The sequence below is a fragment of the Cheilinus undulatus genome, linkage group 12, assembly GCF_018320785.1.
Source record: "Cheilinus undulatus linkage group 12, ASM1832078v1, whole genome shotgun sequence".
Classification (NCBI taxonomy): Eukaryota; Metazoa; Chordata; class Actinopteri; order Labriformes; family Labridae; genus Cheilinus; species Cheilinus undulatus.
Window position 1 is genome coordinate 4,543,198 of NC_054876.1, and position 12,083 is coordinate 4,555,280.

At 40.5% G+C, this 12,083-nt stretch overlaps 1 protein-coding gene across 3 annotated transcripts in view; it reads right to left on the reverse strand.

Annotated features, from left to right (window-relative positions):
- robo3 (roundabout, axon guidance receptor, homolog 3 (Drosophila)) overlaps positions 1-12,083 on the reverse strand; it is a 161,345-nt gene that overhangs the window by 60,390 nt on the left and 88,872 nt on the right. For 2 of the 3 annotated variants that reach the window (XM_041802130.1, XM_041802129.1), the window contains exon 7: positions 11,686-11,697. The exons of the other annotated variant lie outside the window; for it this stretch is intronic. In XM_041802130.1, the coding sequence (XP_041658064.1) occupies positions 11,686-11,697 (12 nt within the window). The remainder of the gene's footprint in view (positions 1-11,685; positions 11,698-12,083) is intronic. 3 annotated transcript variants of the gene reach the window in all.

The window sequence follows — 12,083 nt, forward strand, 5'->3', positions numbered from 1 at the left end:
GCTTCTGAGCTACAGACCTTTTTAACTTTTTGCCTGAATGTGCCCCAACTTTTGGGACATCTTTAAATCTTTGCAGTGGTGTGACTTCATCTGCAAACAACCTACACCACTCAGTATATACAAACTTTACTTTTCTCGTAAAAATTAAACCAAAAGCTTTGGGTAATGACAGATACAAACAGTTGAAATGAGATTCCTCAGGAGGGAGTCAGGACTCGGCCTTACAGCTAGAGTAAAGAGCTCAGACATCCAGGCCCGTTCACATGGAAACGAAAATGCTATACTGCCGTTTCGTTTTGGAAAAGTTTTCCATAAAGACAGAATCGTTTCAGGAAATATTTGCGTAAAAATGAAACCACTGAAACGACTGAAAACGCTGTAGTACATATGCCAAGCCTGTAAGTGGTGCTGTAACGCTGCCACGGAAATGCACCAAAGTAGAAGAAGAATATCACAGAAAACTAACAAAAACTTTTTTCTAGTTGCCCTTCTGGTTGTTCTCTGCGTTGGATTTTCAAACATATGGTTAATGTGTTTCGTGATGGTGGTAAAGGAGCATCAGATTTTGCCGTAAAAGCCATAACAAGCTCAGTAGCATCTGCAGCACGAACACAACCCTGTAGTCATCCTTAATTGCACAGGCACGTTAGAAGAGCTACAGGGCGTAGCGTAGCGTGTGACGTAATTGTTTCAAGAAAGATGCGGATAGCCGTCCACACGGAGACGAAACGGTATTCGTTTACGGATTTATGCACTCTGGGACCCGGTTTCAAAAAGTATCATTTACAGTCACCTGAAACGCTGTGTCCGTGTGGATGAAACGCCGATCCAACAAAAAACTTTTGCGTATACACCTGAATTCGTTTCCGTGTGAACGGGGCCCCAGAGGGAGCTCGGAGTAGAGCCACTATTCCTTTGCGTCGCAAGGAGCAGGTTGAAGTGGTTCAGCCATCTGATCAGGATGCCTAGTTGCCTCCTTGTGGAGGTCTTTCAGGCATGTCCACCTGGGAAAGACTCCATGGTACACCCAGAACGAACTGGAGGGATTACATATCCTATGTGGCCTGGGAGCGCCTCAGAATACCAAGAGAGCTGGAAAATGTTGCTGGGAAGAGGGATGCCAGGGTGGACATACTTTGCCTGCAGCCACTGCAATCCAGCTTCAGGTAAGCAGAGGAAGCTAGATGGAGCCTGTTGATACCAGGGCAACAAAAAGCAAAGTCCTAGACACCAAACATTGTGCGATTTCTTTGTTTAACTATCAAAAACTGCAGGCTAGCTCCAACACAATCCAAAGTGTACAAAACCGTCAGCAACATTTCCATGTATTGATGTTTTCAACATTTTCTCGAATACCGCGTGTTTCAAAATGACCAAATCTTGATTATTTTTAAGACTGGTGGTGCCAAAAAGTGCAGAAACTTGGAGTATCAGTCAGATCTTAAGTTATGTTTTTAATCCAATCAGAGAGAGCACCATACATATTGCACAAATATGTTGGCAATTCTAGAAATGGACGGAAAAGGAAAAAACATATTAACACACCTTAAAATCTTAATATACTGTCATGCCTATTTCAGAAATTGCCAGTTCCACACATTTTTTTTTACCAATTGTTGCCAATATTTGTATGCAATTTAAACTGTGCAGGGCTTTGTCTGGAGTTTGGCTGATTAAACTAAAGAAATCAATCCATATAAGGCAGTGTTACTCAACCCTACTTAACCAAAGAGCCAAATTGTTGAAAAATACCTTTGCAAGAGCCACGATCTAAGTGGTGAAAATGGTTGAAGGAGGCAAAAATGGTTAAAAGGAACAAAAATGGGTATAAGGTGACAGAAATGGGGAGGAAAACATGGAAATAGGGTCAGAAAGTAGCAACAAAAGAGTTACAGGTGGCAAAAAATGGTCCAAAAGTGGCAAATAGGTGGCAAAAAAGAGTGAAAAGTGAATAAAATGGGCAAATGGCAGTCTAGAGTGGCAAAAACGGGCAAAAAAAGAGGAAACAAGTGGTATTTAATGGCAAAAAGTAGATTAAATAGGCAAAAAGTGGCAAAAAATGTTAAAAAGGGCAAAATTTGTATAACATTGCTGAAAAGAAGCTGCTAAAATGGGCACAAACAAAGAAGAACGTGGTATTTAATGGCAAAAGGTAGCTTAAATGGGTGAAAAGTGGCAAAAAAAAAATGGTGAAAAAGGGCAAAAATGGGATAACATTGCTGAAAAGAAGCAGCTAAAGTGGGCAAAAAAGTAGGAAAAAGTGCCATTTAATGGAAAAAGGAAGCTTAAATTGATGAAAAGTGGCAAAAAAAATGTGAAAAGGGTCAAAAAAGTTTACCTTTTGTCAGGTTTTCTGGGGGAATGATATTTAAAATTAAGACATAAAAAAGCCACAAATAACCACAAAAGAGCCACATGTGACTCCAGAGCCACACACTGAGTATCACTGGTGTAAGGTGTCTAGGACCTCTATATTTGTTCACTTAAATCATGAAAATAAAAGGATGATTCCTATAAGGATTCTTGTTTTAAACAAACTTTTCCTAAGCTTTAGGCCTCTGCATTTTTGATCAACATAAGCAGATAAAAAAAAAATCAATAATGCCTTGCCCCATCTTATAGTACAGGGTATATCATTGCTGCTTAAAAATTCAGTTCCCCAGCCCTACTGCTCCCTCTTCCTAGATAACTCCAGCACTTCATGATGAATCTGATGCAAGTCTTGAAATATCAAAGAAATGCAGTGTAATATACTCATGTCTTATGTAATACATCTCCAGGCCTGTGCACATTCAGCTGTGACGAAGACAGCAGAGAGAAGACACAGCATCTGAGCGCGGTGCCAGGCAGGTAATTTGACAAAAATCTTGTCAACACCTGAGCGTTTTCCTGTCGAGGCTCGAACAACGACATCAGTCTGACCCAAATACTGCGGCGCGGCGAATATTCAGGCTATTAAAATGCCGTTTTTGGTGCGCTACGCAGCCTGTCTGGAGAATAACAATGTTTGATTTGAGGAGGCAAGTCGGCACATTGCCTGAGGCTGTAATAAATAATTAGCAATAATGGGTGCACTCGGCGCGACACCCCAGCTTTAGATTTAGGGCAGGGAGGAACATTAGCATCCTCACATGGGATGGAAACAGAGCAGCTGAAATATACATGACAAAAATCCACGAACAATGCCTGCATGTGGCTCGTACAGTATTTTAATATGCCAGGATGTCACTTGTAGGTATGAGCACTTTCTGAAGTGTCCTTAAATAAGAGAAACCACAAGTTTAAGCACCTTAACTTCCCTGTTTTGTTAAGTCTACAGCCAGGTCTTCAGGCACATAAACTGATACCTGCAGGGAGGTGACAGCGAGGTAAATTGGAGAGCGTCTAAATAAAGAATGAAACTCTTGAGACAGGAATTCAAAGGAGCCAGGAGACTTCTTTTATACGCTGGATATTGTCGGAGCCGAAGAACACATAACAAGGCTAACATGCCAACAGGGAGGCAAAAATAGACGAAGACTGCAAGAGAAATTTCCACAGTGTTCCTGATAAGAACTGTCAGAGTGAAGGAGAGGAGTCTGCTCTAAGTAAGAAGTGCCTGAACTCTCTCTGAATGCTGGGATGGGACCAAATGTTCCCATGCAAACTGAATACATAAGGTCAGCCCTTGAATTTCTGAATTGCACACATAGGTCAAGACTTGTGGGTTACTTAATGCAATGAGAGGAAGCATGATACATCCCTGCAGAAGGCGCTAAAGTAGAATTAATGTCCCTGCAGAACACCAAGTAAACTTTTCCCATAGAAGACTGTGGTCTTCTTGTTTATTACATCCAAAAGCTGTAAGTCCCAAATGCAGCCAGAGAAAATATGAAAGAAATATGTTTTTATGGAAGCAGCTTTTGAATGTTTCCAGCCAAACAAGAGCTTATCCTTTCAAACACATATCTGCATATGAAGCAGGATCTGTTGGCGCAGAACTGGATTTTTGATATTAGATGCATACTGATGCTGTTTGAAGTCAGAGCGGCATTGATCAATCAAGTTTCAACGAGCTTTAGAAAACAGTCCATATGAAGAGAAAAAAGACACGTATCCATTGGCCAAAATGAACCATGGAGCCAATCAGTGAAGATCTGATAATCAGTCAGTGTTCTTAAGTAGGTATTTACATTTTTGTGTCGGTATTCATCCAGATTTTGATGCCATTTTCATCTCAAACTCTGCTCTCTCAAGCCCATTAGACGGTGGAGGGAGTCTCGGCTGGATATTTGATACTGTTATTTGGATGCACTTGAAGCCTTGAGATACTGGACATTTCTCAAAGAGGCTATGTTGTTGTCAGAGTATAGCTGATGGACGTTAAGATTGGAAAAGAGAAGCCAAAAAAGTCCAAATACACAAGCTTTGAAGTCAAGTAAAAGACCCAGAAATAACTTCATAATTGACAATATTTTATGCCAGATCTCATTTTCAATTCCCTGCCTCGTGTTTCTTTAATGAAGTCATTATTGGGATGACATTTATGTTATTCCCTCCCAGTAGTGGAGTCATGGTCAAAAAGGGCAATAATCTATACAAGGCAGAATGCAACAGCGTGTTTCAAACACAGACTGTATAAAAAATAGATGCACATTTACATGTTATACAATTTTGGATCTGATTTAGGGCCTTAATCCCCCCTTTCAACCAAATCAGTAAAGGCTCAATTATTGCATGGTTCTAAAGATTATCTTGCTAGATTTTCCAGTGGTGTGTGGTGTGTTACGATGGATGTTACCCTCCCTCATGTGCCTGGAAGTTGGTAGGAGCTGCTCCAATTTGGAATCATAAATATTACGGAGGCACCGACCTGACTGCTCTGCATTTCAGCCAGGACCCTCTTAAAATACATTTCACAATAAAATTAATTCATAAGAAATCAATCCATAGTAGCATGAATCTAAATATGAAGGTGTAACATGATTGATGCTATAGAGGAGGAGGCTGGGGTGGAGGAGGTTAAGCTTTGCCAGCAGTAGCAGCTTGTTGCATCAGCATGGATGAAGCGGGCATTAATGAGAAGTACAGTGTGTGATGTTTAAATAGACTGTGTTTATGAGAGAACAAATTCTAATTGCTACATTTAGCTTAGAAGGTAGCTAAAACCTATCAATATTTAGCTTAGCAGTTAGCTAAAAACTACTTACTCTAGCTAAGCTGGTAGCTAACGCCTGTATGCTTTAAGCTCAGCAGGTAGCTAAAAACCTTTCTATATTTAGATTAGAAGGTAGCTAACACCTATCAACATTTAGCTTAACAGGTAGCTAACAACCTATCAAAGTTTAGCTTCGCAGGTAGCTTAAACCTAGCTATATTTAGCTTAGCCGGTAGGTAACACCAATCTATTTATGCTTAGCAGATAGCTAACACCTATCTACATTTAGCTTAGCTGGTAGGTAACACCAATCTATTTTTGCTTAGCAGGTAGCTAACACCTATCTACATTTAGCTTAGCCGGTAGGTAACACCAATCTATTTTTGTTTAGAAGGTAGCTAACACCTATCTACATTTAGCTTAGCGGATAGCTATCACCTATCTACATTTAGCTTAGAAGGTAGGTAACACCTATCTACTTTAAGCTTCACAGGTAGCTGACACTTACATACATTAAGCTTAGAAGGTAGTTAACACCTGTCTACTTTTAGCTTAGCAGGTAGCTAACACCTTTCTACTTTTAGCTTAGCATGTAGTTTACACCTATCTTCATTTAGGTAAGCAGGTAGTTAACACCTATCTACTTTTAGCTTAGCAGGTAGCTTACACCTATCTACTTTTAGCTTAGCAGGTAGTTTACACCTATCTTCATTTAGCTTAGCAGGTAGCTAACACCTATCTACTTTTAGCTTAGAAGGTAGCTTACACATATCTACATTTAGCTTAGCAGGTAGCCAGTCTCTATCTTCTTTAAGCTTGTTTCCTCTTAGGTTGGATTTGGAGCTCTGAGATTGTAGACTCTGGTAGTCTGTGAATGAATCTGTTAGAGTACGGTTTGCTGTGATTTGTTGATGTTATTTATCTTTAACACATATTTCACCTTAAAGAAACATGCACCTATTGCATTTCCAGTAAAATCTAATTTGCTTAAAGCACTATCTTTGATAACTTAAACCACACCATAGGTGCCAAAAATGTGAGGGCTAAGTGAGAGGGTTGGGTGTGGGGAGTTGGCTTCATGTTTTTGTTCTTAATCCCAGCCTTAGTTGAGAAGAACCTTGTCAATAAGATGCTCATAAACAAAAATAAGCAGACAAACGTATGTGGTGTCTTAGCTCCTTACCCCATACTGTGCTCCCTGTGCGACAGATCAGAGCGTGTGATTCGTTCCTCTGCTGCTGCATGAGAACAGCATGTTTCTCAGTCACATACCCAAAGTAGACAAAGTGCTTACAAGCAAAGCATCTTACATCCTCCACTCCCCCATCTGCACTTGACAAGTGATTTGCACCAACATACTGAAGCTATCACACACACGGGGGGGGAGCACAAATACACACAGTCACAGAGCCCCAGCAGGGGGTCCTGAGGGGCCTCGATCTGACAGGCAGCTGTCACGGTCCCACGCTGATGCAGACAGTGGGTTTCACACACGTACACTGGAGTAAACACAGTCTCTGAGTCTTCAGCAGCAGCTGAGTCTTCCTCTCATGTAACCCCTCTCTTTATCAGACTTTCTTAAACTCCTGTCACTGTTTCCCTCTGAAATGATGATTAAGGAGGCGGTTGTTTCCTGTGTGTCATATTTCACAGCAGGATCATAACTCATCCATGCTTTTATTGAATCTGGAGGTGGGCCTCTGTGCCCAGAACTACTTCCCTCCCCTTCTTTAAATGAAATGGAGGCTTCATGAAGCTTTAAATAAATGCAGAATACATCAGGAGGCAGTGCTTGAACTCTTTGCCGTTATAATACTGAAGCAGCCTCAGGCAGGACAAAGTCAGCCTGTCCTGGAGGGGAAATGACACAGAAATTTAACAGCATTAAATGAGAAGGACGGTCAAACTGCCTCCTCTCTGTGAATACATTACAACGACACTACTAACAGTTGTGACCCCCAAACCTCCACCCAACCCCCCACTGTGAGATCCCCCGCCTGGCCTAGATTATTCCATGGACTTGATGTGCTTGATGTTAAAGTCATGATCAAACGACTCTTTAAAATAAGGTTTAAAACAGATAAAACATCTGGGCAGAAGCTATTCAGGGCAGTTTTTACACTGACCCAAATGCAAACTAACAGGAAAACACAGGACATCAACTTTCTTATCACACTAGGGGCTCCTTTAAACACCCTTTATGGACTATACTACACAGTTCTACCACACTGATCATCAACTGGCGGCCCGGGGGCCATATCAGACCCCCCAAAGCTTCCTGTCCGGCCCCCGAAAGATCATTGAATTCAGAAAAGGAGGAAAACAAGATGTGGTTTTAAGAGTATCCTCTGGCTTCAAATGTCTGCAGCTGTAAAATCCATCCAACAGACAACATTAAAATAGTTTTGGAATGACTTAACATTTGATCTGTTTTTACAGAAGTTTACTCTCATCATTAGTAGATATTTAAAAAAGGGTTAAGTTTGGCAAAATGCTGCAAAAATGGCCAGATAAAGTGATGAAAAGCAGTTAGAGAGTAGCAAAAATGAGTGAAAAGTCACAAAATGGGTTGTGGAGTGGCACAAAGGGGCAGAAAAGGTGGTGAAAAGAGGTTAAAGTGTGGCAAAAATTCCTAAAAGAGGAAAAGAAAGGGGGAAAAGTATCAAAAATTGGTTACCAATAAGAGAAAATAGTATAAAAAGAAATGAAAAGGAGTAAAAAGTGGCAAAAATGGCACAAATGGGATACTACATGCAGGAAAAGTGTTTTTAAATGGGTTAAAGAAACTGGGTTAAACAGGCAAAAAGTATTGAAAATTGGTAAAAAGTGGCAAAAATTGTATTAAAGTTGCAAAAATTTTTGACAAAACAATGAAAAGGGGTTAGAAAGTGGCAAAAAGAGAAGAAAAGTGGCAAAATGGATAAAAGCGGCACATAGGGGACAAAACATGCAAGAAAAGTGGTTTCAAAAGGGGTTAAAATCTTGCAAAAATTATGTTAAAGAGGCAAAAAGTATCAAAAATGGGTTAAAAGTGTCAAAAATGAGTAAATACTAGTGCTAAATCACAACTGGGGAGGGTCTATTCCCTGGGATTTTCAGGGGCCCTGCCAACTCTGTTGTCAGGCTTCAGTCTCCTCAGCCATTATAGATTACAGGCAAAGATATCACTGGTAATGACTAAAAATGTCCTGTATTTTGAAAGAAAATACAAATACTACCACAATAACCAGATGAAAATATTTATTTAATTTTTGTTTATTTGAAAGTCCAGCCCCTAGAGTTTCTGTTGAGTCTAAATCTGGCCCTTGTGCAAATGTACTTGATGACCCCTGGTCTACTACAAAAGTCTACTACAAATTGGTCTGGTCCAATTTCTAAATAAATAAGATCTGAATTTCAACAAGAGTTCAGCTAGCCTAAGATAATTGGCTTCTTTGTAATCCAACCAGCATCAAGATGGAAATCTCAGCATGGTAAAGTGGCATGTTATCAAACATCCTCGAACCTGCAGACAGTCTAATGACAACTTTGTGCTCCAAAGAAGAGAAAATGTTCTCGCTCCTCTCCTTCAGCCCTCTAATAATGACGATGGCTACATGACGTTAAGAAAAACGTTGATTTGTTGTTCTGAGACAGAAAACATTTATCTCCAGACGGAGGCAGGTGGTTATTTCTGCACGTCATCAACAGACACCCACGAGTGAAACACTATCCAAGCTCACTTCTCTGAAAAACTCTCCTGCCATAGCTGTTCCCAAAACCAGCATTTACACCCTCTGCTGCTTATTTCACTGACATCTGAGAGACCTGTAACTCATGTTTAACTTTCAGGAAAGCAATTAAAAGCTCACACACAGTGTAGAAAGCTCATGTCCACTTCTTTGTTTAAACGTCCTCTTTAAAGAAACACTCTCAGAGTTTTGCAGGCTGCTGTTAGATGTGCACCACCCTCCTCTGCTGCAGAGAAACTCTGATCATCTACTATTTAAACACTCAGTGTTTTCCAGAGAGCATGCTTGATTGATCAGTAATTCCTGCAGCTCTCGTTCATTTTATAGCTTTAAGGATATTTAGGCTTTTATAGCCTGTACTTCTTTTTCATTACATGTTTTATGCATTCAGGAGTGTTTGTGCTCTAAATCAAGTAACCCTGTTATTGATGGGAGCACGTCCTTAGTAGTAATGAAGCTCAGCCTCTGTGTGCTAAAGCATGACGGGAAAATCAAAAGCTTCCTAGTCCCAGTGACTCCAGAGGTACTTAGATAATAATTGATTATCCTCTATTCCTAATTGGAAACAAAGAAACACTTTTAGACGAGGTTTCGCCTCCAACACAGCAATAAGAGAAACCACATCCTAATTTCAACCCTAGAACCAAAAAACTGAAGGGTCAAAAATGTTAAATGAGACATGCTATCACAAAATCAAACACGCCTGGTATCAGGAAAGAATGTAACTGTATGTCTTACGATACACTGTTACTATACGATCACAAATCTTTAAAAAAATCAGTCAGAAGGACATGAATGTTCATTTTTAAGTGGAAATTTGACTGAGAAAACATGGACACCCAATCAACTGTGCTTAATAACCATAGAAATAATTAAACAACATGTCAGAGATCGGTACAAGTACCTGAGCTACCCTTTTGAATGTCACTCTACACTTCATAACTCTTGCACATCTGGATTTGGCTACAATAGTTCCATTTGTTTCCAGTAGTTCCAAGTGATCCATGGATCACTTCCATGGATAAAAAATATTCTACCTTTGCCAGCTGGATCTACAGTCATGTGCAGAACTTTCAGGCCCGTTTGAGCCAAAACTGAGGCTGAAGAAAGGCATGCAATGGCAAATAAGCCCACCTAAAGGAACGCCAGGCGTGAAGGAAGATTGACACAACCCAGGTTGTGCTCTAAATATCCTTACATTTTAGCAGGGCACAGAAAAATAATCTGTTAAAAAAATAAAGCCCACACATTTAGGGTTGAGTAAGGGGTGGATGTGGTGAGTAAGCACAGCTTAGGGTACCATCTGAGTGGGAAATAGGGTTGCCCCAAGGACCTGAAAACAGTGGGTCATCTCTTGGCTTGGACAAAAGAAATGCTGTTGAGCTTCACCTTGGCACATGTGTGTTGACATGCGTTGAGGCTGACTCTTGCTGCCCTCCCCTCCTCCTCTCCAGCCCTGAGATGTAGCACACTGGGTCCTGTGATGAATCCTTACTGCCCTACTTGCCGTAAATGTATGCACATGACTGTATTTGGTAAAACAAAATCATAAACTTTACATGGCACAGCAAGCTGGTGGTTTTATGCAGAATGCCTGTTTCATTCAGGGCAAAATGTGTGACTTTTAGTTTGTCAAAAGTAAGCTCTAACAATTCAAAATATGAGCTGGTTTCAGTCTTAAACATAAAGCAGGGATGGATGCATTTTGCATTTGCATGTTTAGCCATATCTGCCAACTTTGCATCCCCTAGTAAGGGGAATTTATACCTTGCAATGTCAGTAACACTCAGTAAACACTATAAAGTAAGGGCTGGTGTTTTTTTTTTTTTTTTTTTTTCCCCCAGAAACTGTCTACATGGAAACTTAGTATATTTGCTTTAACATATTAGCTACATAAGGTGGTTGGAGTTCTTGGCATGCCACTGGATGACAACAAGAAAGACTGCAGCTCTGCAATATTTTTCAGTCTCTTCTCCTATTCTGCAACTGGCAGCTCTGCCCCAGCATGAGTTGAGTTGACTTTTTGAAATGCATGCACCCATTTGCATTTGTGTTGAAGCGATTTGCAGCTCTATTTTCTGTGAAGGCAAAGTGTTTTGAATCTGCATGAGTGTGAAACTTCCCAGCTGTGCTATAAGATCGATGTCAATATTGCAAGCAAATATGTTTAAAAGAGAAGAAATCAAAAAGATGCATGAAACCAAGTTGCAACCTTGCAGTAACACAGTTTGAACAACAGCGAATAAGCAGCCAGCTATAGTTTAGTGGCTAATTGGCTGTTTGGCTGAATGCTGTTGCTTGTGAAAAGCCTTGGCAGAAGGCTTCAGTAAGCTGGCATTTGCTGAACTGGATTAAAAGTCACCATCACAGCTAACAACGGTTATTAGAGTGCAGAATTAATGGCTGATTTGCAACATGTTACTCTTAGCTATTTTGCCACCAAACAACCCTGTGAATTTACAGGTATCCCCAGGTACCATACAGTATGGTATCTAAGGGACTTTTATTTTGAAAGATGAAAAAAGTTGCTGTTTTTACTGCTGACAGCAATGGCTGAATAAAGTCTGCACCACCTTGTTCATACTATATAACTCCATGTTGATGTTTTTTATGCATACAGTTTACAGTTCCTTTATGTGCTCAACTTTGCAGTGAACTCTGGGTAATCCCACAGAAAAGTCTCTGCAGAATCAGAGTTAGAAGAAACTGCCACAAAGTCTGAGTCTGTGAGACTGGGGTTCAGGAGTTGGCAGGTTTTCTCTCAGACATATAAACAGCCAGAATGCATGCAGAAATGGGATGAAATGGGATACTTACAGGACGGCCCGACTGTGATGGAGAGATGCAGAGGAGGGTGGGACATGAGAGAGGAGAAAAAATAAACAATGAATGAGGATGAGATGAAGATGAGGGCACGACGATACAGGATGAAACATTTGAACAAGACAAAGACACTCTGCAGAGCCTCAAGCCACTCTGGTGTGTTTAAATCTAATCACTGCATGAATTAAATGCATGTCAATGGAGTTTAGCTTTGCTTTTAAATGAAGTGCCCTCAAAGGGAAGCAGAGGAGTATTGATGAACTGAAAGCTGACACACAGGTGGAGGTAAGTGATTGTGTTTGATTGATCTGTGGTGTTGTGTTAAACAGTGTGAGTCCATGTGTGTATTTGTGTTCAGATTTCTATTAACCATAACGGTGCAGCTGCACGCA